Raw genomic sequence first — 22,289 nt, forward strand, 5'->3', positions numbered from 1 at the left:
ACTCCTTCTGTGATAACTCGGAAGACTTTTACCCACCCACCTCCACCAGACCCAAATACATTTTCAGAAGTATTAAAAGAGTGTGTGTTTGATTTCTTTGAGTCATTTTTAAATACTCTATTCCAACTCCAGCATTTTTTTTTAAAAAAAGATTTTATTTATTTATTCATGAGAGACACAGAGAGAGAGAGGCAGGCAGAGACATAGGCAGAGAGAGAAGCAGACTCCATGTAGGAAGCCCAATGTGGGACTCAATCCCGGGACCATGGGATCATGCCCTGAGCCGAAGGCAGATGCTCAACCGCTGAGCCACCCAGGCATCCCTCCAGCATTTTTTTTAATGCAAGTAACCTGACTCGTTTCTAAAAGCTACATTTAATTCTAGACTTCAAGTTCAAATGTAGACCCAAAAAACCAACTAATTCAATTGAATCAACATTTACTGAATGCAGTATATTAGTAGGCCCTAGCAGAAAATAGTGATGGCATAGACAGACTCCTGCCTCCAGAGTATCCCAAGCTAGAGGGGAACAAAACTCACATAAAGAAGATCATAAGATAGTCTATGCAAGAGATTAGACTAGGGGAGCCATCAATTAACAATAACAACTTAAAGATTGGAAAAAACTTGCCAAATAATGGTTCAGCTTACCCATTTCCTGCCAGTGGGAAGACTTTTCAGGTACTGAACCAACATGCACTTACTCTTTACAGTAAGATCAGCCAAGAGTTCCATTGTTCTGTGCTCCTGGAATCTTGGGCTCCTGGATGCTGCCACCTCCACCTCCATCCTGGAACTGGGTCTAGGATGAGGCAAGTAAGACACCGGCCTTAGTACAAAAATATAAGGCATTCAAACTCAGCAATCAAAACAAATGTCCTTTGCAATATATATATTGTTTTAGAAATTCAAAATTAATGCAACAGCATTTATAATGAGTAGAATGTCAAAATGTAAATAAAGGCAGGGTTAACAGTCCTGAATTTTTTCTTTTTTGGTTCAAGCTCCACTAGGATTCTGCAGGGCATTCATTCACCCTCACCCCCACATGTGGCCAGTGGTACATCTAATCCTCAGAAGGCTAAATTTTCTGATATTTAGAACTCAAATCAATGAAATTATTATTAGTTGGCTGATTGCCATTGGGGTCATCACCTGATCTCTGGCATCCACAGCCAGCTTCAGCGCACACTGGAGAAGCACGAGTTTGTCCAAGGTCCGACGTGGTGGGCGACGCAGGGCCTCACGTGAAAACGTCACAGAAGTCAGGGATTGGCTTCACATCTTCACTAGTTTGGATTGGCTTTGAGATGCCGCGATGGTGTAACTCTTGGTAACAGAACAATGAGCTGTGGGCTGGCTTGGGTGGATGCTAGATGCCGCTGCCTTCCCCGCTGCCCTGATGGCTTGGGACCCGAACCATCTGCCCGGGGGTGCCTCCCGACGGTTAATCAGGACTCGGGAAGCTGCCCTGGAGGTCAGCCGTAGGGTAAGCGGCCCCCCCTTCTGCAGGCTGCGAGCCCCTCGGGTCCATGCCGGAGCCTGGGGTGGGCCGGAGGGGGTGGAACGTGGGGAGCCCCGGGCGCTCGCCGGGGCTGGAGGCCCGTAACCTCCGGGGTCGGGCGTGGGGATGCCTCTGAGCCCCACTAGCGGACTTGCGGGAGGAACCTTTCCCGGCTGACCCTCCGCCACATGTATAACAACAGCAGGTCAGAGATTAGGTACTAAAGCCATAAATTTGGAGTCTTGACTCTCCAAAAGATACGTGTAACCCAGAAATGCCATTCCCCAATGTGCAAAGGGACACCCTGACAAGGAAAGTTTCAGAGTTGAGGCCAGTTAAGATAAAACTTCAAGAATGCTTGGGGGTGGGGGGTGGGTCAGAATTGTTGGACATGGGAGCTACCCAAGTGTTGAAGAGTTCTAGGACCCATCTGAAGAGGCTTGGGGCTGCCACGTAAATCAAGGCTGGGGGTTCTATAAAGATTTGAAAGCTACTCACACTAAGTCCTAACCAAGCTGTGGTGCCTGTGTGTTGTGTGTAGCTCTGGAAACTTATCGTTACGGAAGGTAAATCACCAAAGAGAATGTTTTCTTCTATAAACTCTAATAGAGACTTCATTCTTCCAGGATTTAACAATCCAACAATTTTCAAACTTTTTTCTCCCCCCTATTTTATGTAGATGCTAAGGCATGGGGTGGTGGACCAGGAAGCTGCTCCTGTCCTGTGCCAGAACTGCCCACACCCCAATTCCATGTTGGATTGTTTTTATTGCCCTGTTTGGTCAATGAGTTAATTTGAAATCTGACTGCACTCCCCCCCTCCAAGAGACGACTGAAATTGTTGTCCAAATTCAACACCTCTTTGGAGTAATATCCTTCACTACCCTCCACAATGCTGCAGGTTGAAATCCCACCTTCTTGAAATCTGCTTTCTGGCCTCCCTCTGTGCTCTTGTTTCTCCTCACTTTGTAACCATCGCTCCAAACCTTCCTTCTGTCTTCCCAGCTTGATTTCCTCCTCCTTTCTCTAAATGTGGGTACTTCCCAACAGTCTAAGTGGGTACCATTCTCTCCTATGCACTGACCTGACTTGCCAGGCTGCACACACCCAGGCAAGGTCCACTCTTCTACCTGCAGCTTTCTGGTGTGCACCTTGACACGGGTGTCCCACTGGTGCCACAGTTTCAGTGTTTCCAGCTGAATTTATTTTCCCTTCCAGGTCTTCTTCTCCTCATCCCATCATCACATTACCATCACCATTTGGGATTTTGCTCACCCTTACTCTGCCTTATTGTTTGCCAGTTTCCATCAATTCTCTCTGCATGCCCTATGTCACGTCTGCTCATGCTCCCTCAAACTTGCCCACTATCCCAGCACCTTGCCTTGATCCTCCAGAGGCAGTCTTGCTTCCTGTCTGCAGTTCCTTTGCCCCCCGACCCATCATACATTTGCTGCTCCTAGACTCACTTTCCTGAGGCCTTGCTCTGTCAAAAGCTGGATGTGGCCCAAGTGCCCCTAGACAGAAAAATGGAAAAAGAAAATGGAGTATATACTACCTACAATCGAATATGATTCAGCCTTAAGAAAGAAGGAAATTCTGACACCACAACATGATGAATCTGAAGATGTTATGCTTTGTGAAATAAGCCAATCACAAAAGGACAAATACTGTCTGGTTCCACTTAGATGAGGTACCCGGAGTAGTCAAATTCATAGATTCAGAAAATAAAAGGGTGTTTGCCAGGGGCTGGTGGGGGGAGGGGAAATGGGAAGTTAGTGTGTGATGCGTACACAGTTTCATTTGGGGAAGATGAAAACTTCTGGAAAAGGATGGTGGCCATGGTTGCACAACAGTGTAAATGTACTTAATTTCACAGAACTGTATAGTTGAAATAGTAAATTCTGTATTATATATATTTTACCACAATAAATAAAATAGCTGAGGGAAGGAATGCTTGTTGTGCTCCGTTAGATGAAAGGAATAGGCTGCTCGTGAAGTTGTGTGTTGATTGGGAACTGGAATTGGTCCACCATGGCTTCACTAAAACTCAAAACTTCTTGGCACATTTTCGTGTTCTTTGGCACTTTGACACTAATACTTGTTACTAGATTCATATGAAATTTTTGGTGGGGAAGAAGCATTCCATGATAAAAAGCTCCATAAATAAATAATTAATTACACCAGTGATCTACGTAGTATGCTGATAGCTTCAATTTCCTTTTTCATCTCTTAATTTTTGAAATTTGACTTCAATCCTTAAGTATTTATTCCATGGCTAACGTTTTCAAAATTTGTATTAATTTCCCATTGCTAAATTAATACATGCTTATTTTTAAATGTCCAAATATTGTTTTTATTCTTGTCTTATTTTTGGCAAATAATATTTAAATGCTCAGAAAATGAAAGTCCCACGTGATCTCAAGTAATAATTTTGTTAACAGTTTGAAGTGTACGCATTTCAATGCATATAAATGTCATTGGTGGGGCACCTGGCGGGCACAATTGGTTAAGCCACCAGCTCAGGTCGTGATCTCAGGGTGGTGAGACTGAGCCCCACATTGGGCCCCACATCAGGCTCCATGATCAGCACAGAGTCTGCCTTAGTTTCTCTCTCCCACTTCCTTGACCCCTCCCACTTGTGCTTTCTCTCTTTCCCTCTTTTCTCTAAAATAAATAAATAATAAAGGTCATTGGTAACAAAAATAGTGTTAGACAATGCCAATGGCATTTTTACTTTGGATATCTAGATATCTATCTCTATAATTTTAAGTTCTACACAGTATCCTATTGTGAAGTTACATATCAATTTAACCTATATCCCCATTAATGGGGCATATCTCACAAATGTAGGTAATATATGCTAAGATAAACAATGAAAATCAAATCGTGTGTGTGCAGACACACACATACTGCTGTATTTGTCAGCACTAGATGTAGAATGGTGGGATCAAGGCAAAAGCACATTTATAATTTAATAAAGATCTGCAAAGTTTTTTTTAAAAGATTTATTTATTCATGAGAGAGAGAGAAAGAGGGAGGGAGGGAGAGAGAGGGAGAGAGGCAGAGACACAGGCAGAAAGAGAAGCAGGCTCCATGCAGGGAGCCCAACGCGGGACTCGATCCCGGGACTCCAGGATCAGGCCCTGGGCTGAAGGCCAGCGCCAAACCACTGAGCCACCCAGGGATCCCCGAGCTGCAAAGTTTTAGTTCACTTTGAGTGGTCTTTAACATCTCAAAACTTTGACACAGTTGTGATTGACTGTATATGGTAGAAGCTAATAGTTTAGATGTTTAAGTTAAAATATCTAGACCCAGAAGCCTAAGCCTGATCCAATGGGTTTTTTTCAACCCCTAAATTCAGATTGTTCTTTATGGAGTCATTAAATATGCTGATGGAAATGCTTCCACCTGAGCCAATGAATTCTCTAAGCCCCAAGACTCAGCTTGTGTGACAAGATACCAAAGAAGTTTGAGATATAAATTAGCAGTGACACTCAATCCCTAATTTCAATCTTACTTTTCTTAAAGTCTTCTACTAAATAACAAAACTATTGTCAAATTTCATAAATCAATTACTGACATCACAACCTCACCACCCACAGCAAATCCCAACTGAAATTTGGTCATTGTTTTGACTCTGATAATTACAATGTTTGTCAGATTCCAGTAGTGCAACAATTATACTTTCCACTTTTGTTGTGTCTTGTTAGCTTTACTCCTTCATGACAAATTATAGATGGGCTTTAATTTTTCCATATTATCTTAGGTCATGTGGCTTGTAAATGTTATTTTGTAATTTAGCAAAGGCTCTTAAGAAAAAGCAAAGCTCTTAAATTGCTGTTGTTGGATTTGTATTTTCAAAACAAAGCCTATGGGAATAAAAATTACTTATTCTTCAGCAAAAATTCCCACGGTGCAAGTATGTTAGTAACCAGTGAAAAATGAAGATACTGTACCTTTGCAAAGAAAGGGAAATGACATTTATTCACTCATATATTCATCTGACATTTATTGAAAATTTACAATGTCAAGCACCTGTACAATAATGTGCATTGTATCCTACTCTACCTGCAATCAGGATAGTAAATATCTTCCATAAATATGAATTCTTCATGTTCAAAAGTACACTTAAGAATATTTAAAGACCAAAAAAAAAAAAAAAAAGAATATTTAAAGACCAAGTCACTCTGATCCATAGAGAATCAAAAACTTGGTTTTGGTGCATATATACATACGCATTTTTTTCTCTTTGATTAAAAATTATTTATACATCTGTGCCCAGGATTAAGGATAATGAAATTCAACCACAAAAATGATTAAATAATATATAATTGTAGTGTTGGAATTTATCAGTTTAGAGTGGTTGCCTCCGTATTCACCTTTCTTTTGATCTTCTTGTAGACATTATTGTTATTGACTGCAAATGTCTCTGTATTTTTGCTCAGTGGAATGTGGCTTGACAGATTAATTATATGTTATCAGGCAGTTGAAGATCAGCTAAAGATATGTGGCCGCAAGAGGGATGCTGATGTCTATGAGCTGTTCCTTTCTCAAAAGTAAGTCTTCTTGATATAAGAAATAGAAGAGCATCATATTATAATGTTTCACAGATTCAAATGTTCTTTTTCATTGTTTTTCCCAAAGACTAGATAGGCAAATACCACCCTCTAATTACTTTACCATTTGTTGGCATCCACAGTCTCTGTTAGAGAGGCAAGACTGAAGTGGGTAAAAACAAAGATTACAGAGCCAGGCTGAGTCTGAAGCCTAGCCCTGTCTCTTCCAGCTGGGTGATCTTGGGCATGCCATCAACCTCCCTGTTAGGGCTATCAGAGTTAGCAATTAAAAATACAGAAAGTCCGGTTACATGTGAATTTCAAAGAAACGAATATAACTTTTCCTTAATATTAAATTTGTCTCACACTTCCTTGGGTTTCTCTAAAATTCACATGTAAATGGGGCTTGTATTTTATCTGACAAACTTCCTGCCTCCAAGTAGAACAATGCTATCTTCTTCACAGAGTTGTGAGGGGAAGATGAAGTGAGTTAGTAGAAGGTAGAGGCAGACCTGGTACAAAGGAAGCACTCAAAAAGCATTGATACAGTTAATATTATTACTATTATTAGAGAATAATGGCTCATTATATCCCTATACTATAATAATAACGCTATTATGCCATACACCTAGCCAACAACCCCTACCCTATACTAATTTTACTGGTAAGTAGGAAACCTTCTTCCTCATCAACCCCCTTTCATTCCCCTCCAATTTCCCAGGGTGGCAGTCAGCAAAGTAGGTGCATCTACAAAACAGTCACAGTGCCTGAGATAGAATTCATGTGTAAGAGGAAGAGGATGTTATGGGTTGGATGGGAGTCTGACACCACAGTTTTTACTTGCCAACAAGTGACATCTGTGCAACTATACTTTGCATTTAATAACAATGATCCTATTCCTACTCTTCTTTTCCCTGCTTCATGCTTTTATTTCTGTGAATTCTATGTATGATTTTAAAATAAGCTTGACATACTTCTACTCATATGTAATCTTTGGAACTCAGCTACTCTTTTTGGTGGTTGTTTTTGGAACTCAGCTATTTTTTAGAGAAAATGTCCCACATTATCATTGAAGTTAATCACTTTATCTCTGGTGATTTGAGGAAATCCTTTATTAATAAACAGATTTCTTTTTTATGTAAAATTTTTTTAGATTATACGTGCAGAGAAAAATATTTATCTTGGTAATGGTCCTGAATATCTTGGTAGTAAGGGGAAAAACAGGTGGCCAATGTAAGATTTTTTAAAATATATATTTTAGAAAGGAACAAATATGGTAGATAATTCCGACACACTTAAAGTCATGCTGTGACTCTTCCTATAGATCAGTTAGTTTTACAATAACAATATACATTTTATGTGGTCAAAAGATTGCTACTCTAAGCCTTTCATGATTTTAACAACAGTACACTGCAAGGCTAAGTAGAAAACAATAAGAAAAGCTTTACCACACTAGAAAAAAAGTTAGAAATATTGATCCTCTGACAGTGGGCAATTAGTGGTCTTCTCTACTGAAGGACAATACATTTTATATCCTAAGAAAACTAAGTTAACATTTAATCCATCTGGATACAAAAAAAAATTTTGAAAGTTTTCTCGGTCCAGAGACCAATAAACTGAGTAAACTAGGTTATTTGCCTATTATTTGTCTCTGCTGCCCTTGGTGGTGGGGGTTTGGGGGGTGGGGTGGCAGTGGGAAGTGGTGGGAGGAAAGGAATCTTATCAATGTCTCCTTGAGTAATCATGGAGAACACATACAACAGTGCTGACATCCTACTGTCAGCACAAGTCATTGCTGTCAGTAGGATTTCTCCTCTTTGCCTTCCATTGGTGTCACCTTGTAATGCAACAGCCCATATTGATTTCAAACAGGTTTATGTGTAGAACTAACTCTACTGACTTGAGTTAAAATCGCTTTAAAAGGGAATCACTTTATTACATTATGTAATAGCTGCAAATTCAGCCTCAATATCACTAGTGCAAGGAAATTAAGGACATTAATTTGACACAGGTGATATTTCAAAGTATTAATGTATTAAAATAACTTTTCTGGAAAATCCTTGGGGAAATCCTCTAAGCGGGGCTTGAGTTTCTCTGCTACCACATAATGATTGTTTTATTTTTCACGGGAACAGATGAAGCTAATGTGTTTTTTTTTTCCCAATGCAATAATTTTGCCATACTAGGATACAAATGCTTCTTCCCAGAAATAGGATACATATCTACAGTGATAGAGGGGGGAGTGCATCATGTGTATAACTTCTATTAGACATTGCTTTTGAAGAGTCTGGAATATTTTGTTGTGCCAGAGGAGAGCTCAAAGACTAATAGTGCATGTCCAAAGGACATGTAGTCTGCTTGAAGTCCTTTGCTTGGGATAATTTGAGAATTTTTTAAAAATGGAAAAGGATTTAAAAAAAACTTCAAATACAAGTAAGGTGGAAAAGAGAATGATTGAAGGAAATAAAGGGAAGGGGTGGATGGTCTTGCCAAGTTTTTATTTAAATTGCAGTTACTTAATCTACAGTGTAATACTAGTTTCAGGTGCAGAATTTAGAGACTCATCACTTATATAAAACATCCAGTGCTCATTACAAGTACCCTCCTTAATACCCACCACCTATTTAACAGAATATCAGCTAATAAGTGTAAAAAGAATGAGAGCATGAGAAAAGTCAGCATTTTTATAATCCCAAATCTTTTGATTCAGTAAGCATCATCAGCTGAAGCTAAAGCTATTGAGTAAGTTTTGGGGTGATGAGACATACATGTAGTTATCAGAGTTTTGCCCCACATCTTACTTCTCAGTGACAGCATTTGTGCTTTTACAATGGTGAGACTTGGCAGACATGGCCTGAACCAAGTGACTGAAGTTTCTTCACTAAGAGTGGGACAAAGTGGCATCACTTGCCTCCTTCTGTGGTGTAGTGATCACCACCTTTGTTGTTGAAAAATGGTCTACCTTGAAGTCAATCATGAGGAAGCAATCAGACAAATCAGAAATGTGAGACATTCAATCTGAAAATTGTCCTGGACTCTTCAAAATTCAATGATAAGGTAATATAAAAGGAAAATATTCTAAATTTAAGAATACTAAGGGATTATACCAACTGAAAATGCAATGCATGAATTTTGATGGGATTCTGGATTTTAAAAAAAGCAAACTATAAAAGAAATATAGGGGCAACAGGGACAACTTGAATCTGAAAAGAATGTTAGATAAATGAATTCAATTTAATGTTTAGGTGTGATAATGTTATTGTGGCTATTCAGGAGGATGTCCCTGTGTGAGGGATATGCATGCTGAAGTATTTAGGAGTGAGAGCTCTAACAATGATAGGTGTGCAATTTATTTTCAAATGATTCAGCAAGAAAATTATAAGTATATATTTTATGTAGATAAGAGAGAATGAGCATAAATGTGGCAAAATATTAAAAATTATAAGGGCTATGCAACCTTTTATTGTAATATTCCTTCAACTTTTCTTAATTCTGAGATCTTTCAATCTAAAAAAAGTTGGTGAGAAAGGTTCCTTTTGTTTAGAAAAATTGTGTGCTGATTTTTAAAAAAATTGTTTTCATAAAAATGTCATAAAATTTTCATTAAACTATTTCAAATAAAGATTAGTTCTTCAGTGTCCCAAAGTTTAAAAAAACCCAAAAACTTGTGAAAGGATGTTGCCACAAATGAGTTAATATATGTAACATTAGTATACCTTCAGCATGGTTTAAGGGCTTAGAAAAGTGTGTGTACTGTTTGATGCAGAGACATATACGTATGCATATCTGACCTGGGCACACATTTTCTGCCCTGAGAAATAAAAGAGATCTGAATATCCCAGCCCACAGCCATCAAGGACCAACTGTCCTCAGGGCTTTGCCCACTTTGCTGGTCACTCCCCCTCCCCACCCCACGCCTGTCCTTTTGCTGAGAGAGCGGCATCAGCAACAAGCTTCTGGGCTCCCCACACAGTTCAAGAACGATGGTAATATTTTGACCCCATATTAAATAAACATCAAAGGAAGAATAAAACACTTCACCTCATCTCTGTCTCTTGGTATACAGCCATTTCCACATCTTAAATACAATATGGCCAAGATCTGGACACACCCAAAGTAAGAACCTTGCTCCAAGTGGGAGCCAATAGTGTTTCCCACAATTAGGCACAAATCCAATGTCTTCCACACTTACTGTTTCCCCTCTGCTCTGTCCTCAGTAAAATCTTATTTTTTTTTTCAAATTGATGTCCCAATAAATGTAATCATAACGGGGTATAAATTCTATTAATGTGATAAAGTGTTTTCCTTCAATATTTCCTTTAACTGACAAAAATCTTAATCCAAATGAACGAAGTTTTAATGATGGTATTTTGGAAATTAGTAGGTAGGTGTGCCAACAATTTTGAAAGACTGAAGAGAGAGGCCCTTCCAGTTATTCCAGAGTCCTACTATATAACCCCACTTACCCTTGAATAAATTAATTGTTGCTAATGTTCACTTTTTATTTTCTCTCCAGGGATCTGACAGAGGTCATCGATCTATCTAGGTTTAAAAAATTAAAATACCTATGGCTACAGCACAACAAGGTAGTGGCATATTTTATCTTTAAATCGCTCTGTTATTAAGTCACTATTTTAATCTCTACTTTGTCTCTCATGTCCTGTCACAACTGGCCAGCATAGGCTATTTCTTCCTGGATTCCTGGAAGAAAACTTCAGCAGTGTTAGTGACTTTTCTTGTCTCTCTTACATAATTCAAAATCTTAACAGTCCATTGGAGTCCTAGTCATGGTTCAAGTTCAGAAATGAGAATGTCAGGGCACCTGAGTGGCTCAGTCGGTTAAGCGTCAGAGTCTTGGTTTTGCCTCCATGAGGATCTCAGGGGTGGTGAGATCGAGCCCCAAGTAGGGCTTCGCGGGGGAAGTCAGCTTGAAACTTCTCTCTCTGTCTGCCCCTCCTCCACTTGCATGCTAGCATGCCTGCTCATTCTCTAAAATAAATCTTAAAAAAAAAAAAGGAGAATGTCCAGGAGAGTATAGTAACCCACTTTCAATCTTTATTTGTAAATGAGACATCTCCCTACATTCTCTTGCTTATCCAGCTAGGGCTGACTGCAGTTGGCCACTTGCCTTTTGTATGAGCTAGGAAGGTGTAGCTGGCTATTCTCCTTTCCTTTCCCTTCTCCAGCCCTATCCAGGGTTGTTACGGAGTGGGGAGGTGTAGAGGAAGGGCAAGAGAGAACCAAAGTTCTTCTCATCTCATCTGTACCTTCTGGCACTAACAGATGTTCAAAGTCAACTTCTTTTCTCTTCATGGATTATTCAAGAGGAGCTTCCTCTGACTCTAATTCCTCTTCGCTGGCCACTCCTGTCTTCCCCTCCCCTTTGATCCCAGTGGTACCTACCACTGACAGCCCTCGGGCTGGAGCAGACTACTGTCTTGGGTGGGATTCCTGGTAAAGTACCCCAGATCAGTATGCCTTCAGTGGCTTGGCATGCAGTTGCCAGCACTCCCATACCTCTGTCCAGCTGTCAGAAGCCAAGGGCAGGGGGGCGGTATCTCCCAGCTGCTACCCAAGCAGATCTAGTTTTCTCAGGAAGTACCAGACACTAAGCCAACATGTCCCCAAGTGCAGGGAGCTCTCGTCAAGGTCACTGAGTATGGCCCTTAAAGCTTCTTTTAGAGACCAGGGTTCAGGAGGCAATGCCCTCCCACTGCCCCCCTACAGTGGGTGTCTGACTGGGCTCCAAGTGCCCTCCATGTCCAAGAGCAGGGCTGAACTAAAATGCAAAACCAAACAATCATTAGAGTTAGCAAGTCAGTTGGTTATTCTCAACTTTCAAGAATTCGACTTCCCAACTGATTGTATTTTGTTCGTTAGGAATTGACGATCCAATCTGAACATTTTGAATTTAGACTTTCAAATACCAGCTGATTGAAAAGAAATAATTTCCGTTTCAACAGTAGTCCACTTGTCAAAACAGTCATCCCGACGCACAATGCTGCATCCCTAAGCAGCCATGTTTATAAAAGCATTTCAATATCACATGGCATTTTCGGTCTTCTTTTGTTTTAATCGACTAAGTGGGAAATGGAAAATGAAAGTGCTTCCCATATTAAGTGTAAGTAAGCATAAGTCTCATAAGCTTGAAGTCATTTTAGGAGAACAAACACGATTACCTTTAAGATCCAGGCGACTAGCAACTGAAATGGAAAGTGCATGCACCACTTTGAGGCACACAAGCTTAAAACTCTTTTAAACACTCTGCCAAAAATTATCCTGGGTCACAGTGTGTGACCTCCGATCAGAAAAAGATGGAAATCCTCAAAAGCGTGGCATAAATGACTAATCTTTCTTTTTCATGTGTGCCTCTTGCGGTGTTCAGTTCTGAAGAACATGTACAAATGTCAGCAGTAGGTCTAAAGGGAGAGATATAATTAGGCATTTTTAAAAATACGTTTTGGCTTTTGGTAATGTGAATGCTCTCCCATCTCCAGTCATTGAATTTTCACACAGTTGACTTACAGATACACTGTGTACATAGGAAGGGGTTGTATATGCCGTCAACTATTTCACTTTCTTTTGTTTCTGAAGGGCAGTGAGTGGGGAAGGAATGCATCAGGAGGCTGAATTCTCTTTTTGTGCTTGGCCACTTGTTTGACAAGCTAACTATATTATTTCCAAAATCATCACCACTTAATTTTGTTCTTTTTTTGTTGTTGTTCTTTATAATAATTAGACTTATTTAGGGCATAAAATGTGGAAAGGCGATCTTATCCAAAATAAGTTTGTTTAAAAGATTTTATTTATTTATTTATTTATGAGAGCGTGAGAGAGAGAATGAGCAGGAGGAAGGGCAAAGGAAGAGGGAGAAGCAGACTCCCCACCAAGCAGGGGCCCAATCACGGGACCCTGGGATCATGACCCAAGCTGAAGGCAAATGCCTAACCACCTGAGCCACCCAGGTACCCCTACAAAATAAGTTTTAAGCATTAACTGGATAAGTGAATAAGCTCATATGAGGTTTCCTATTGGTCAGTAATTAACCAGTTGCTAAGTTGCCTGAATACTCATGCTCCATGAAAAATTGAAGTCTTATTCAAGATCCCGACTCTGATGAGCACATTAGCTATGATAGTACTTCACTAAAATTCATATGTAAAATTTTGATTATTACTTTTTTTTTGTGAAAATCTAGATAGCACCACAGTCACCACTAAGAGGTCATTTATCATCATAGAAATGGTGTGGAGTGATGTGGTGAAAAACATCAATGTTGACATAAGAATGTAAATATTTAGAATTACACCATTTTGTTAACAGTAGTCTGAATTTGTGATCAGCATTGTTCCTATGTTAATGAATATCTTAAACTACCCTCTATTTGGGAAAAACAAAGGCACAATGTAGTCAAATGAACCCATCCTTGTTGTTTATTTGTTTATTCAATCAGTAATTTTGTTGAGGTGTATGTACTAGATATTATTGTTGTCCGTTCAATATCCATTTTCTTCTTTTACCTATCCAGCAGAATCTGGATTAAGGTTTTGGTATATATGTCTCCTTTTTACTGAGTTAGGTGACCCTGTCCCTAGTTTCAGGGAGTGGATCCTGAACTGTCTAAGTCATTCAGGATAATCCCATCACCCTTGTGAGTGCTAGTCAGTGAATGGGCACATAACCCAAATATGGTAATAAGATTAAATAGGTAGAGGTGCTTCCAATGTCCCAGATTTCCTAGGTTTGCTCAGGCAATTCTGGTTCCTTCATGATGCACTCTGCATAGTCGGTCACTAGTTCTGCATCACCTCCATTTCTGGTTGACCTTTTGCTCAGCTCCCCTCATGCAATTAGCCTGAGGCAGCTGCTCTTAAATGCATATTGACTGAGGCCTCCTAAAGACTCCCTTCCTTGCCTGAGTGACTCTGTGGTTGAGCATCTGCCTTTAGCTCAGGTCGTGATCCCAGGCTCCCTGCATGGAGCCTGCTCCTCCCTCTGCCTGTGTCTCTCCCTCTCTGTGTGTGTGTCTTTCATGAATTAAAAAAAAAAAAAAAAAAAAGACGCCCTTCCTTGTCTCATCTTCCAGCAAGCCCGACCAAGGGAGTTTTAGGTGCATGGTCAATCCTTTCCTACCTTCCATGGGAAGTTGAAGGACTTGCCTTTAATACTATAATTTAAAATGGTCTACACCTTTGATCTATTTGTGTTTTGACTCATCACCTCAAAAATTTCCCTTTACAGATATCAAAATGAACTCATAGTATTAGTGCCACATGCTGGTAGCCTTTCATTTCTGGAAGAACTAGCAATATTTTGGTATGTTTCATTTGGCTCAGATTGGAAGAAGCACTTGATGAGAAACCTGTAGAATGTTCTGGACAGCCAAGCAACTATCCAAAATGCAATCTGAGTTTCTGCCATGTAGCAAAGACCAAATAGGTGTCCAATTTTACAAAGTAATCTTAAATAAAAACACCTCTTTCTGACAAAGTCATCGTTTATAAGCTTCATCATTTAAAAAATAATTGAAAAACTTATTTATAATAACATATTCCATACCAATTGGCCAGAGAATGTTCTGATTAAAATAAGCAAAATCACTTCAAGAATTATCTTGGATTTGTTCTTCTATGCCTTTAAGATATGTTATTGTTTCCTATCTCCTAAGTATTCAGCACATATTGAGAATTTGGTAAATAGCACACATTTGTATATTTTAAGAAGGAACATTGATATAAAAAATTAGCAAGTCACAATTTAAAAATTGAAATAATTATCTTTAATATGCTATTTTAAATATTTGTAAAGAATTATTTGAATTACTACTTTTTTTCAAGTAGCTTTATAACATATATCATGGAATTTTAGTTGGTTCCTTCAATAAGTTTAGGTATATACATATTTATTTATTCATTTATACACAATATACTTTGTTCTAAAAAACGATTTAGAGCAGCACAAATCCCATAGTAGAGTACAAGAGCTGTTAGAGAATAAAATGTACTCACATGCATTCCATATAATTTGGGCTCTTACATGTTTCTGTTGCCTTAGGGTAACATTAATTCTATCCTTTATGTCAACTTTGTTGAAAGAATTATATTTTGCCAAATATTTAAAACCTCTTCAAAAAAAGTAAACCAACATAAATAACCTAAATAAGGCTTCACTGCATGATTGTGAAATTCATAGATATCTACACTATATATCTCATTATCATTTAAAATGATTTAACCAAGAAATGTAACCTATTTTTGGACAAAGGCATATACAAAAATTTCAATAACATAGAATAAGGAGAGGAAACATGAGAATAGAAGTCTTTGTATTGGATAAATACAGTGACTCCCGAATATTTTTAAAGTGTAGATTATATTTTCAAGTATTGTACATAGTTTAAGCTAAGATACAAATGAATGTAATGTTTTCATTTATTGGGCAATAACACCACAAAAATGAAGTTTTTTAAAGAAGACAAAGGAATCCTGGAACTATAGAGTTTTTTCTTTTCTTCTCCTACATAAGTCAGTATATATTATTAAAACTCTACCCAACTAATACTTAGACTTTTATGTACATTTAAGAGATACTGTGATTTCAATATTCAAAAGAAATCCTTTTAAATAACTCATAATCATAGAATTTCATGTTTTTTAAGATTTTATTTATTTATTTATTTATTTATTTATTTATTTATTTATCAAGAGAGAGCACTCACAAGTGGTGGAAAAGGCATAGGGAGAGGGAGAGAGAATCCCAAGCAGACTCCACTCTGACCTGGGAGCCCAACACTAGGCTCAATCGTATGACCCTGAAATCATGACCTGAGTGGAAATTAAAAATCAGACACTCAACAGACTGAGCCACCCAGACGCTGCCATGCTGTTTTATAATCACTTTTCATTGGGTCTTTGCCCCTGGTTTTTTCAATCTTGGTAGGTTGTAGGTCATCCAAGTTTGGAGCAAATGAGAGAAACCCAGATCACTTAAGAGATCAACATTAGATCAAGTGAATGGGGTAAGTCAAGCTAGTGACTCAAGCTGAGTCTGGAAATGAGCATGACTGATAGCTTAGCTTCCTACTTTGGATGGCAATAAAGTGTAGTGGTTCCCAGCAAGGACTCTGGAGCCTAGATCAAACTTCAGTGCTACCACATACTAGCTGTGTGATCATGAACAAGTTATTCAGCAGCTCTGTACATTAGTTTCATTGCTTAAAATAAGGTAGTCATAGTGCTCCTCCTTCATGAGTTTGTTGTGAAGATTAAATAAGTATATATATATATAATATGTATACCACTGAGAAGATATTAATTCAAAAATATTTTGAAGTAATAGAAAATATTAGTTTGAGCAATAGAAATTTTAGATTGAGTATTGGAAAATATTCCATATGCCTATATATATAGTTTTAGTTGGTTTCTTCAATAAGGTTTGGGTACATATATATTTATTTATTCATTTATACCTAATATACCTTGTTCTAGAAATGACTTAGAGCATTTGAAAAATTAAATGATAATTTTTAATGTTTTTTTACTTTTTTAATGCTCTATTTTAAATATTTATGAAGAATTTTTGAATTACAACTTTTTTTTTTCAAATAGCTCTACAATATACATCATGGAATTTTAGTTGGTTGAATATATATATATAGTACTTTTCTAGACATACATGTTAAAGACTCTATTTTCTATTTTTTTTCCATTTCATGCCAAATATTTTGGGGTGTGTTTTATTTTATTTTATTTTATTTTATTTTATTTATTTATTTTTTAAATTTTTATTTATTTATGATAGTCACACAGAGAGAGAGAGAGGCAGAGACATAGGCAGAGGGAGAAGCAGGCTCCATGCACCGGGAGCCTGACGTGGGATTCGATCCCGGATCTCCAGGATCGCGCCCTGGGCCAAAGGCAGGCGCCAAACCGCCGCGCTACCCAAGGATCCCTGGGGTGTGTTTTAAACATGATTTTTGAAGAACATTTCTGAAATAGTAGAGAAAATAATTTATAGAATATTTTACATTATTATAAAGGCAACAGAAACATGTAAGAGCCCAAATTATATGGAATTTTCCATTACTTCAAAGTATGTTTAAATTAATGTCTTCTGGTTACTTTATATGGAGGTTCCTCTATTTTAATGAACCTAATTATCATGTACTATATGCCAATTTTTAATTTGAGAATCAGACAGTCTTGGATTTGAATCCTTGCTCTGTTACCTTGAGAATGTTGTTTAACTTTGCTGAGCCCAGTTCCCTCCTAAGGAATAAAACAAATAACACAGGGCTACCGTAAAGCATCATATTAGATAATGCCTGTGAAACCATCTAGCACAGGGGCCAACTGATAACTAGCAATTGTTCATTGACATGACTCTCCTCTATTCCCTTGACTCTAAATCAGCAGTTCCCAGCCAGGAGTGACTTTGCACACACGCACACACACACACACCATCTCTCCCTTACAGAGGACTTATGGCAATCTTTCTCGTTTGATTGTCCCAAGTGGAGTGTGTGTATGCTACTGGCATCTAGTGGGTAGAGACTAGATTTGCTGTTAAACATACTACAATGCACAAGACAATGCTCTCAACCTCAACAAAGAATAATCTGGTTTTTTTGAAATTGATATGATATCAATAGTTATGGAATATCAATAGTTATGGAAGTTGAGAAGCCCTATTCTAAAGAATGCCTCTTTAATTTAATTCTATTATTTTTTAAAGATTTTATTTATTTATTCATTTGAGACACAGAGTGAGAGAGAGAGAGAGAGGCAGAGACACAGGCAGAAAGAGAAGCAGGCCCCATGCAGGGAACCCAATGTGGGACTCGATCCCAGGACTCCAGGATCATGCCCTGAGCCAAAGACAGACACGCTTAACCACTGCGCCACCCAGAAGTCCCTCCTCCTTTATTTTAAATTCATGCTGGCATATTTTTTCTCCAGTAGTACCTCAGTGGGTACCTATAAGTGCTTTACATTAAATGTAAGTACTCTCAACTCTCTCTATATAAAAAATAATGGTTAAAATAATAATAGCTATTGTTTATTGATCACTTGTTATGTGCTAAACCCTGAACTAAAGTAAATGATTTGTAAAATGTCACATTCAACATAAATCCTATGGTGATCCTTCAAATTAATAGTGTAGACTTCTCTAATAAATGGATAATTATAACACTATATATATATATATATATACACACACACACACATATATATATAATATGTAACGTTTACTTTAACAATGGCTTGAGTGTCAGAACAGTGGCATGTCTTCCATTTCTCATTCCTAGATCTTGATTTCAACAACTTGCTACATTGCAATATCCGTTCAGTCCTGTGAATTCTACCTTGGAACTGTCTCTCAATTCCCTCTACTTTTCTTCTCCCGCTGTCATTACTCTACTCTGGGCCACCACATAATCTTCTGAATTAGTGTAACACCCTTCTCATTTAACTCCTGCCATTATACTTACTGTCCCTTCTAAAGCATGTTCTTCCCTGCTATTTTCTTTCTAAAATAAAATTGGACAGTAACAGTCCTCTGAGCAAAATCTTGTAATAGCTTCCTGGATCCTCATGAACTGGCTTTATCTCTTTCCACTCCATTTCCCTACTCATCTCCCCCCAGCAAACAGTGTAGTCTTAAAATCCCAGTAATCATGGTCCAAAGGATGTTAATGCTCTTAGGAAAATCATGATTCTATAATCAAGATTAAACTATTGAGTTTATTAGCATTCTTCTTGTGTTAATAAGTAATGCAAGAGAACTTAAAGTCTTGAGTAATTAGAAATGTTCTGTTGATGTGTGGTCGGGCAGACAACTGGAAAAAAAGAGAAGAAGGAACTCATGGTTTCCACTGGGGTTTGTTTTCTTATACTTGTGTCACGTGTGGCTATCATTAGATCAGGGAATGGTGAGAGGAAGGACAGAAGACAATGAGTTGCTGTCAGGAAGTCAGTATGAAAAGGAGAAAGGGATAGGAAGCCAACTGGGACCCATCCCTTATTGCATTGTATGGCCTACCTGGGAGGAACATAATTCCTTGCATGACTTAATAAAAGCTATGGGGAAATAATTGGTGGTCCTCTTGCATGGATGCTGGCATAATTTGGTGCAGATGAATCTGTGAAATGAGATGAGTGGCACACGTGCCTTTTATGGCTTCATAATTTGTGAATGTTGCAAACATAACAAAGAAAATTCATTCGAGAAATCCATTTTGAAACTTTGGATACAAATCTAAAATAGCTTTTCTGAGCTATGTCTCATAACTAAATTTTGCAATAAATCATATGAGTTGGCATCTCTCTGCATCAGCCCATCGAAGGTCAAAACAGTTCTATTTAACAGATAACAGTAATCATTATGGTTAGCTTTAATAAACACTTAAAACTAATTCATAATCATGAGTGTATATTTTAGTATAGAAAATTCTATATAGAAAGTACCAAACACTTGGTCAATAACTATTTAATAGGAATATTCTCCCTAATAGATCCTGTATTAAGTGGAAAGATAGCCTTCTATTTAACTTACTTGCTGCTTTTAGAAGATACCTGCCCCACCTCTATGGCTCTACCATCCTTATAACTCAAGCAAATTGCTAAATTTTATCAAGGTTAGGGCACCTGGGAGGCTCAGTGGCTGAGCGTGTGTCTGCCTTTGGCTCAGGTCGTGATCCTGGGGTCCTGGGATGGAATCCCGCACCAAGCTCCCTGCAAGGACCTGCTTCTCCCTCTGCTTATGTCTCTGTCTCTGTCTCTCTGTGCCTCTCATGAATAAATAAATAAAATCTAAAAAAATAAAATTTATCAGAGTTATAGAGTCAATATTTTTTTAAAAAATGGAGTTCTCTTTGCAGAGTAACAGAGTGACGTCTGACCCTCAGTCTAGAGTTGACTATCCCATTTCCTTTATAGATAATAGTTCATTCGAGGAATTTTTCAAGACTGCTTTTGACTATTTGCAGCTAATAGAACTAAATTCCCAATCTAATCTTACAAGTAAGATGTGAGGGGGTGTCTGAGTGGTTTGGTCAGTCAGGTCTCTGACTTCTGGTTTGGTCATGATCCTGGAGTTCTGGGATCAAGAGCCCCACATCAAGGTTCCCTGCTCAGCAAGGATTCTCCTTTTCCTTCTCCCTCTGCCCCTCCTCTCCTACTCGTGCTTGCTCTCTCTTTCTCTTGCGCACTCTCTCTTGCGCACTCAATCTCTCAAATAAATAAAATCTTTAAAAATGGAAAAAGATGGGACTTTACCATACTGCCAGGAAAATGGGGGGTGGAAGGGAAGGGATAAGATACTGAAGAAATATGGTTTTGGGGGCACCTAGGTGACTCAGTGGTTGAGCATCTGCCTTTGGCTCAGGTATCCAGGGGTTCTGGAATGAATGCTGCATCAGGTTCACTGCAAGGAGTCTGCTTCTCCCTCAGCCTATGTCTGCTTCTCTCTGTGTGTCTTTCATGAATAAATAAAATTTTTTTTAAAAAGAAATATGGTTCTTTTCCTTAATGAAGACATAAAACTAGCAGGCAAGTTGATTCATTGTACAAGTCAAATGAAGTATTGGAGTGGTCGAGAAAATGGGGAGGTTCATGGGTGTGGAGGCTGGTCAAGACAGGCCTTGTTGAAAAAGAGGAGCTGTGAAGCCACAGGGGGCTTGTGGCTGGTGGGGCTTTTAGCACTGCACCTGACTTCCTGTGCGTATTCAGGTGACGGAGTCCTCTGCCAAATGGTGGAGATCTGTTTACAAAAGGATAGCAAACTGGAGAAGAGGAGACGATTCATAGACTCAAAGTGCTGACGCAGGAGCAAGTTGAGAGAAACAAAAAGTGAGTCAAAACAGGATGAGAAGACAGTAGTGAGATGCAAGGAGACCAAAGAACTGTTTCAACAAATCTCTGGAGCAATGGAAACCTCCTGTGGAAGCTCACTCAAGCATGGAGGGTTTTTGGTTGTTGTGGTTTTGTTGTTGTTGTTGTTTAAAGATTTTGTTTATTTGAGAGAGAGCACATGCACGTGAATGGGGGAGGGGCAAAGGAAGAGGGAGACTCTTAAGCCGACTTCTCTCTGAGTGTGAGACCCAAGCTTAGTCTCATGATCCTGAGGTCATGACCTGAGCCGAAATCAAGAGTCTGGCACTGAACCGACTGAGCCCCCAGGCACCCCTCGAGTAGTATTGGTATTGGTTGGTATTGCCCTGTTGGACAAGGGTGAGCCTCAGGAACTATCAGAAATGTACCAGGGAGAAAAGTCATGCAGGCAAAAGAGAAGGCATGACTCATGCACAGATGCAGAAATGGCTTCAGCATTGAGGAGAGAGGCCTTGGCATATACTAGTCACTAAATTATGTGCGATCATCACCTGGTGGGTATGTGGGGCCAGATCCAATGAAACTGCAGGGTGCGGAAGTGTGAGGAGCACAGTCAGAGCAAAGGGGCTAGGCCAGATTACCGAGGCATGGAAAACTATGCAAGAAGTTTGCAAGAGACAGGATGAGAGGTTTGTCTTCAATTACCGAAAAACATCCTTTTCATCACAATGCCCTCAAAGACAATCCAGAAGGAAATTCATAGCCCAGACCAAATGGTCAGAAATAATAACAAACATCAAACTTTATAACCTTATTATAATTTTATAAATATGTCTATGTACACACACACATATATGCACACATTTATTTATATCTCTATATAATTACTGTAGAAAGTATATTATTCTCTAATTCTCATTTTCAGCTCCAAGGAATAACCTTTCTAACTAGAAACTCTTGTCTGACAGAACTGTATCTAAACAACAATGCCATCTTTGAGATAAAAGGTATGTCTTAATTTTTTTTCAGCTAATTGAATAGATTTTCAATTAAGTAATAACTGATAACTATCCTATCACTAATGGCATACAAAAATCTGTTTTTAACGTTTCTGTTGAAATATGTGAGGAAATCTATTTTTTAAAATGTCCTTATGTATATTTCATTTTGAGAAATGTGCTTTAGATTACAATTTTAATGTAATATTGTCATGTGCCTTATTCAAAATATAAAAGAAACTTGTTTTAAATAGAAATTTTGCCATTCTCCTGTATAGTTGGGCACAAACTGGGTATTATGGAAACAAATTTTAACAATATTTGGGAGCATTAATAAATATAACAACTTTATAAATGGTTTTCATGTTTTTAGGGGCTATAATTTTTGTCAGCCAAATTC

General features: G+C 38.5%; 2 protein-coding genes across 18 annotated transcripts in view; one reads left to right on the forward strand and one right to left on the reverse strand.

Moving 5' to 3' along the window:
• SOSTDC1 (sclerostin domain containing 1) overlaps positions 1-1,427 on the reverse strand; it is a 56,326-nt gene extending 54,899 nt beyond the window's left edge. For 3 of the 13 annotated variants that reach the window (XR_003142986.3, XR_003142988.2, XR_003142980.3), the window contains exons 1-2: positions 1,157-1,427; positions 653-803 (exon numbers count right to left, since the gene is read on the reverse strand). Coding sequence is in view for 1 of the 13 variants with exons in the window: in XM_035698309.2 (XP_035554202.1) it covers positions 653-656 (4 nt within the window). In the remaining 12 variants the exon portion in view is untranslated. Of the gene's footprint in view, positions 1-652; positions 831-1,156 lie in introns of all 13 variants that reach the window. The other 10 variants (XM_035698306.2, XM_035698304.2, XM_035698308.2 and 7 more) reach the window with 6 other exon arrangements.
• The window catches only part of LRRC72 (leucine rich repeat containing 72), a 34,082-nt gene continuing 13,075 nt past the window's right edge, over positions 1,283-22,289 (forward strand). Inside the window, exons 1-4 of one of the 5 annotated variants that reach the window (XM_025464267.3) lie at positions 1,283-1,490; positions 5,987-6,060; positions 10,577-10,646; positions 21,817-21,898. In XM_025464267.3, the coding sequence (XP_025320052.1) occupies positions 1,371-1,490; positions 5,987-6,060; positions 10,577-10,646; positions 21,817-21,898 (346 nt within the window). In that variant the 5' untranslated portion in view covers positions 1,283-1,370. Of the gene's footprint in view, positions 1,491-5,949; positions 6,061-10,576; positions 10,647-21,816; positions 21,899-22,289 lie in introns of all 5 variants that reach the window. The other 4 variants (XM_025464266.3, XM_025464263.3, XM_025464264.3 and 1 more) reach the window with 4 other exon arrangements.

The sequence above is a fragment of the Canis lupus genome, chromosome 14, assembly GCF_003254725.2.
Source record: "Canis lupus dingo isolate Sandy chromosome 14, ASM325472v2, whole genome shotgun sequence".
In the NCBI taxonomy this organism is placed as follows: domain Eukaryota; kingdom Metazoa; phylum Chordata; class Mammalia; order Carnivora; family Canidae; genus Canis; species Canis lupus.